The sequence below is a fragment of the Solea senegalensis genome, linkage group LG4 (genome assembly GCF_019176455.1).
Source record: "Solea senegalensis isolate Sse05_10M linkage group LG4, IFAPA_SoseM_1, whole genome shotgun sequence".
In the NCBI taxonomy this organism is placed as follows: Eukaryota; Metazoa; Chordata; class Actinopteri; order Pleuronectiformes; family Soleidae; genus Solea; species Solea senegalensis.
Window position 1 is genome coordinate 17474487 of NC_058024.1, and position 6566 is coordinate 17481052.

At 37.6% G+C, this 6566-nt stretch overlaps 1 protein-coding gene across 1 annotated transcript; it reads left to right on the forward strand.

Moving 5' to 3' along the window:
* The first annotated feature begins 1137 nt into the window (after window positions 1–1137).
* yod1 (YOD1 deubiquitinase) lies at window positions 1138–5743 on the forward strand. Its single transcript, XM_044024131.1, has 3 exons — window positions 1138–1195; window positions 3103–3315; window positions 3618–5743. Exons 2-3 carry the CDS (start codon window positions 3108–3110, stop codon window positions 4313–4315), a joined length of 906 nt encoding a protein of 301 aa, XP_043880066.1. The 5' UTR covers window positions 1138–1195; window positions 3103–3107; the 3' UTR covers window positions 4316–5743.
* The last annotated feature ends 823 nt before the right edge of the window (window positions 5744–6566 follow it).

Here is a 6566-nt window from a genome sequence, read left to right on the forward strand (position 1 = left end):
TATATATATATATATATATATATATATATATACATATATATAGCATTTTATATCTATATATAGCATAGATTTTTCTATAACTAAAAAGGTAAGTCACACAAAACTATCAGTTAATGTGTAATTATAACATGAAAGAAATTAAAAATTAAACGAGTAACAGGTGCATATTTAATTGCAGTATGTAACAAGTGTGCTGTAATAACTGACCCTGTTACACTGTTTTAGTCATTCAAAAAATATCACACATTTTAAACTAATCAAACCAATTCTACATGTGACAGAGAAAAATGTATGATGTTAAAGTTTACAAAGTCCATTTGGTAAACACTGTAAAAAGACTAACTGAAGCTCTTTCCTCTTCAGAGTCTGTACTTTTTATTTGGCTTTCATAAACAAGGCATTTTTCCCGAAGAAGGAAACAACTAGGAATACAAAAAAGAGCAGGGGGAAAAAAACTTCTGATTGATGGGATTTCTTTCAGACCATTTAAAATCATGAATATAAAACTTTCTATATAAAACACAATTAAGAAACACATGATTCGCAAACAATAAATTAAAGCTGCAGGCAGCATTGTGCAAGCGCTCACAGCCACCGCCCTGCCAGCAGGTAGCGCTATGGCCTTGACTCAGTTTTAATGTGCTGATGTTTTCTGGCCGGGTCTCTTGTACCTACGTCGTACACTTCCTCTTTGGTGAATAGTCGAAATTCACCAAAATTCCTGTGGTTGCCGTTCATTCCATTTATTTTCGAAACGTGTAAATCGCTAAGATGAACCCCAAATTTTAAATGGCCGTTGATTTGAGGCATTTCATTGATTTCGTGGAATTTGGTGCCACTTATTTCGGCTTTGTGTTACCGGGTTCCACCTTTTGGTGGTGCTACTGAGCCATTTTGCTGAGTATTTCCCTTGTTTTATAAAGATAATTTTGCCACTTCTGATTTGCGTGCCAATTTTCGTTCGTCTTCATCAACGTTTATTGCGTCAAAAATACAATGTTACGGGAGAAAAAAATCCAGTTTTTAAGAAAATGAATTGTTAGGTAGATTGTAGAAAATGGATCGTTTAGATTTATAATTCCTACTACGGAGTTTACGGCACAACAGTGCCGACGTTATGACGTAAGTGACGCTCCGCACACCAGCGCTCTCTCAGTAGTGTTTATTGTTTGAGGCAGGCTGCAGTCAGCAGACGGTAAGAAAGAAAAAACACTTATCCTGTTGTTATAATACACCGTGTCCTCGTTGGCGTGTAGGTTTGTAACCGGACAAACTGTGGATACTTTCAATACGAACGAGAACCGCCTGAAAAAGAAGAATTAATCACAAGTTAATGGTTGAGCTAACATGCTAATGCTAGCAGATGATACACAATAAAGTCGTTAGCTTTGTTCATTTGTGTCTGAATTTATCGGCAGATATTTTTCTTCCATACATTTACACAGGACGTTCTAGTGACACTGCTGACTGTATGTTGAGTTAAATGCTAAGTGACTCCATGTAACTCTGTGAAGCTCCAATCTTAGCCTGCTATCAGTGCGTGTCACTGCGGAGTTAACTACCAGAACAAAGAAAATGTCACTGTCATGTGTTTTATTCTGCAGACTCTCCCCGTCCGTACGTTAATTGTTGTGTTTAGAAAGCAGTGTTGTAATGTAACGGTCAGCACAAAGAAGGACGGTTAACGTACGGACGTACTGTCCAGTACAGGTAGCCTGTAGCTAATGAAGCTCACAATTAAGCAGCTTAACCACGAGCAATATAGTTCTGAACCTATAGTCATGTGAAATTGTTTGGCTGTCAACATTTAGACACAACTATTATTAGTTTGAATGCAGAGTTAGCACACTGTCGTTGACTCCTCCCATGCAGTAGTAGGTCGACGTTGCCCATTCGGTTAAACGTCCGACTCGTTAAGGGCATATTATGCTTGTACACAGCATTAGGGCTGCAAGTATCGATTATTTTCATAATTGTTGTCGATTGTCGATTATTTTTCCTCGATCCATCGAGTACTCGTTTGGTCCATAAAATATCATTACATGTTGATCAGTGTTTCCTAAACCTAGGAATTATGATTTTCTTAAAAAGTCTTGTTTTCTCCACAAACCAAAAATAATTCAGTTTCAAATATGTATTTGTTATATGGAGCAAACCCGAAACTGTTCACATTTTAGAAGCTGAACATTTGAAGACTTACAAAAACTACACAGCATCATGAACTTCTACATCATTTTATTAGGTTTTTTTTTTACCTGTGAAGTGTTTCCTATGTAAATTAATGGAGACACTTCTGGCATCCTCTAGTGTTGCATCACCACCACCTCTCTCTTCCTTTGCAAACCTGAGCCATCTCACGTTGGTCCAAGTCTTTTTCTCAGTCCCCAGCTGCTCTTCTGTCCTTTTTGTTCTGCATTCTTCGTCTTCTTGAGTGTTTGTTGTCAGTTGGCATCTATGATGTTACATTGCTAGTTGGCTGGACAGTTAAATCTCTTTCAATTTGAAACAACGCAATCAGCAAGTCACAAATGCTGCAATTTAATTATTTTCCATTTTTAATTATTCTATGCTCTATGCTAAAGAGTTCACCTCTTCAACTTCTCATCCTTGCATCAGTGTAGTACAAAATGGTAGTTGATATTTTGTGTGTCATTTGGCAATGTTCCATCTTGTTTTTAAATAACAATAATAATAACAATGTATATATTGAACTGAATGTTGACTTTCAAGAAATATGTATTGTAAATCAAATCACACTCACTTTTATCGTTCAGCCCTAGTTACTGCATCACCATAGCTATATCTCCTTCATATTCAGCCTAGACTCTAAAACTGCAGTGAGCGGTGTCAGATTTGTGTAATCATGCTGCTAGAATGTCGGTGTCATTATCAACAGATCGTTGTCTATTTGTGTTGGGAACTGTGCGTTACGTATGAAAAATAGGCAAGTGGCCTGAGCTCAAAAATAGATGCATGACTCATGCAACATGGGTGCTGAAATGAAAACACAGCCGCAAAAAAACACATATACGACACATCCATGACTTTTAATTTTCCTTCCATTTTTGGCAGTCAATAGTTATATGAAGGTTTGTCTTGCAGGTAGGATGTTGAGGCTTCGCTGTAAGACCAAAAATGGGAGCCACATAATGCAGGGTCTGACTCACCAGTCCTGTGTCCAAGAGCTGAAGAGTAAGGTGGAGGAGCTGACTGGTATCCCCTGTGATGTGCAGAAAATTATGGTTGGATACCCACCATCCAGTCTTGATCTTCGAAATGGAGATGCTCACCTCAAGGATTACCCAATCAAATCAGGTATGCTGACAAAATTCACATAATTAATTGTTTATAAATCATTTTCTTATTACTTGAATTACATGTTTGAAGTTAAATGTACTTAAATTGTACTGTTGCTGTGTTCACTTTGCCTTCATTTCATTACAGTCTTGGCAAAAATACTTGTTAATGGTTGAATTCACCCTTTAACTCCAATCTCTTATATACGTCTTATCTGAGTGAGGAATTGTTTTTAGACATCTCTTGTGAATACGATTCAAATAAACTGGATAACGTTAATTCTCTCTATTTGGCCTCCACTGATGTGTCATTCTCCACAGGAGACACACTCATTGTTGAGGAAGAGAAAAACAAACCAAAGCCTCAGGATCATCCTACTGTGAAGAAACCACTGCTGCCGGAAGCCTCACCTGTGCTGGCCCGTCGAGTGGTCCCAGCTGACAACTCCTGCCTCTTCACCAGTGTTTATTATGTGGTGGAAGGTGGCGTATATGACCCTGCATGCGCTCCTGAGATGCGGAGCCTCATTGCCCAGATTGTGTCTAGTGACCCCACAGCTTACTGTGAAGCCGTGCTGGGAAAGACCAACGAGGAGTACTGCTCCTGGATAAAACGTGATGACACCTGGGGCGGAGCCATCGAGGTGTCCATCTTATCCAAGTTTTACCAGTGTGAGATCTGTGTGGTGGACACTCAGACAGTCAGAGTGGATCGATTTGGAGAGGATGCTGGCTATCACAAACGTGTGCTGCTCATCTACGATGGTATCCACTATGATCCTCTGCAGAAAGAAACTCCCGACTCTGAGGTTCCACCCCAGACTATCTTCTCGACAACAGACGACGTCATTCTGGCCCAGGCCCTTGAGCTGGCGGACGAGGCTCGCCGCAAGCGGCAGTTCACGGACGTAAACCACTTTGCATTGCGTTGCATGGTGTGTCAGACGGGCCTGGTGGGACAAAAGGAAGCTCGAGAGCATGCCAAGGAGACAGGTCACACTAATTTTGGGGAAGTGTGAGCGTGATTTTTTTGTCCTTTATTTCCCCTTCACAAATAGAACCACCACCAAACATGTGCCCCATGTCTGGCAACTGTGTCAGTCTGTATGTCCGTCTGCTCGTGTGATCCTCTACCTCATATTGTCCAGCGACATCTATGGAGAATCTGCAGACACTGTGTTCAGCCTCTAACCTGTTCAGTATTACTTTTTAACCGGAGTCAGTTCTCAAAGTCAGAAATGCTTCTGCTGTGCACTGATGTCATAAGACCATTACACATTAGTTTAGGGGTGGTTTCCAATTTGTTTCTATGGGTTCATAAAAATATGCAAACAATTCACAGGATTTGTTTGATTCTGAGATTTTACTCAATGATTGGGTTGTACCCATTAAACCCCACAATCTGGCTCTGCAAAGACTATAACTAAACACCCTCTGATAATTATTTGTACTATGATGTGACCCTACTCACCATTGTCTTAATGGCACCACGTTTGACTGTTATACATCTTGGTCACATAGCATGTTTATCATTATTATTATTATTATTATTATAATTATCATCAATAATTACAAATGGATTATTTGGTTAACCTGAGATGTCTTAAGTGTTTAGCACAGTTGGACTGTTTTCCTGCTAAGATGGAGTCATCCCTATTAAATATGTTCTATTTTAACCTCACCTTTAAAATGTCCATGCAGTGGCCAGTGAGACTGAGGTTATGCAATGTGAAATACAATATTATATTATAAACTGTAATTCAAAATTGCATACATGGGTCATTTTTCCATTTATTTAAAGTGTCACAGTTATATTTGTGCTTATTTCAAACTGAATACAAAATTTCAAGAAATATTTATATGATGGTGCTAAAAACAGTGCATAGAAAAAAATATATCACTTTGATTTTCTTTATTGGTACAAGAGTTTTGGAGAGGAGTGTTGGGGTTTTTTTTCCATTTATTTGTGAAACTTTGGGGTGAGAAATTAGAGGAGATAGTTCTCAGATTGTGTTTTGCTTTTCTTTGAAACTCAAATTGAATTCTCCAGAACCAGTACAGCAGTTTTCATGTGAGTTTGACAATGGAGAACTGAATTTGAGACTTTTTTTTATATAGTATAGTAAGTATACACATTGTTTTTTGGTTCAGATTTTGGACGAGATGATGGGAATGAAGTAAAAGCAGAGCCAAAATGTCAAATTATGATTTTTCTCCTTACTGTGTTTTCTTGGGGAGGGGGGTTTGTTTTATTTCACCAGTAACACTGGATCACTCAGCTTGCATACAAGTGAAAAATGGCTTTGTGTTCTTTTGTAATAACTTAAGTTCTCATAACTCGTGAAGCTCAATATCAATGAATGTTGCATACAAAGCACTACAGAACAACTGGATTTACTTGATTTTTTTTTTCAGTGTTGCATCACAATTAAAAGTCATAGCCAATTGTGTTGTGTACCAGTCAATTTGTATCAACGATTTTCGTTCACTTTGCATGGCATTTTTTTGTTTCATATTTTTAGTGAGATGGTTGGATGGATAAATATTTTTTAATCCATATGATTGTGTTTGAACAATTCGAATGAAGAGAACAGTTTTAACATTTCACATGTTGAAATGTTAAAAAAATTAGTGTATTTTATTTATTAAAACTATTTTGTCATAGAAAACAAACAGTACAATAATTTTGAATAAAGGTAGGTGTGATTTTGGTACCAATGTGTGTTTATGACTCAGTTTGAGGGATCCATGGGCACTGCTTATCAGCATCAGTCACCGAAGAATGTGTAAGGATTATCTTCATTTTCTTAATGTAACAGGTTTTATTGTGGTGGTATGAGCAAACATCTACATCTTACGTCTTTGGTGTTTTTACGACTATATCCATATTGTTGCCTTACTAGCTCCTTTGATCTCAGCCACAAAATTAAAACCTGTGTAGTTTTATTATTGTGGCTTAGATTTCTTTTTTCAATGTTATGTGACGTTATTATGATGGGATGGAACAATAACAACAATAATAACAACATCAGTATGTCATCCATCCATCCAAAATTTGACCAAAATGTCATAGTTTAGTATGTCGTCCAAAATTTGACCAAAATGACATAGTTTAGTATGTCGTCCAAAATTTGACCAAAATGACATAGTTTAGTATGTCGTCCAAAATGTGACCAAAATGTCATAGTTTAGTATGTCGTCCATAATGTGACAAAAATGTCATACTTTAGTATGTCGGCCAAAATGTGACAAAAATGTCATACTTTAGTA

Coding starts and splice junctions, on each gene's coding strand:
- yod1 (XM_044024131.1), top strand. CDS start 3,108: ATGTTGAGGCTTCGCTGTAAGACCAAAAATGGGAGCCACATAATGCAG. Junction 3,316..3,617: donor GGATTACCCAATCAAATCAG/GTATGCTGACAA, acceptor CATTCTCCACAG/GAGACACACTCATTGTTGAG.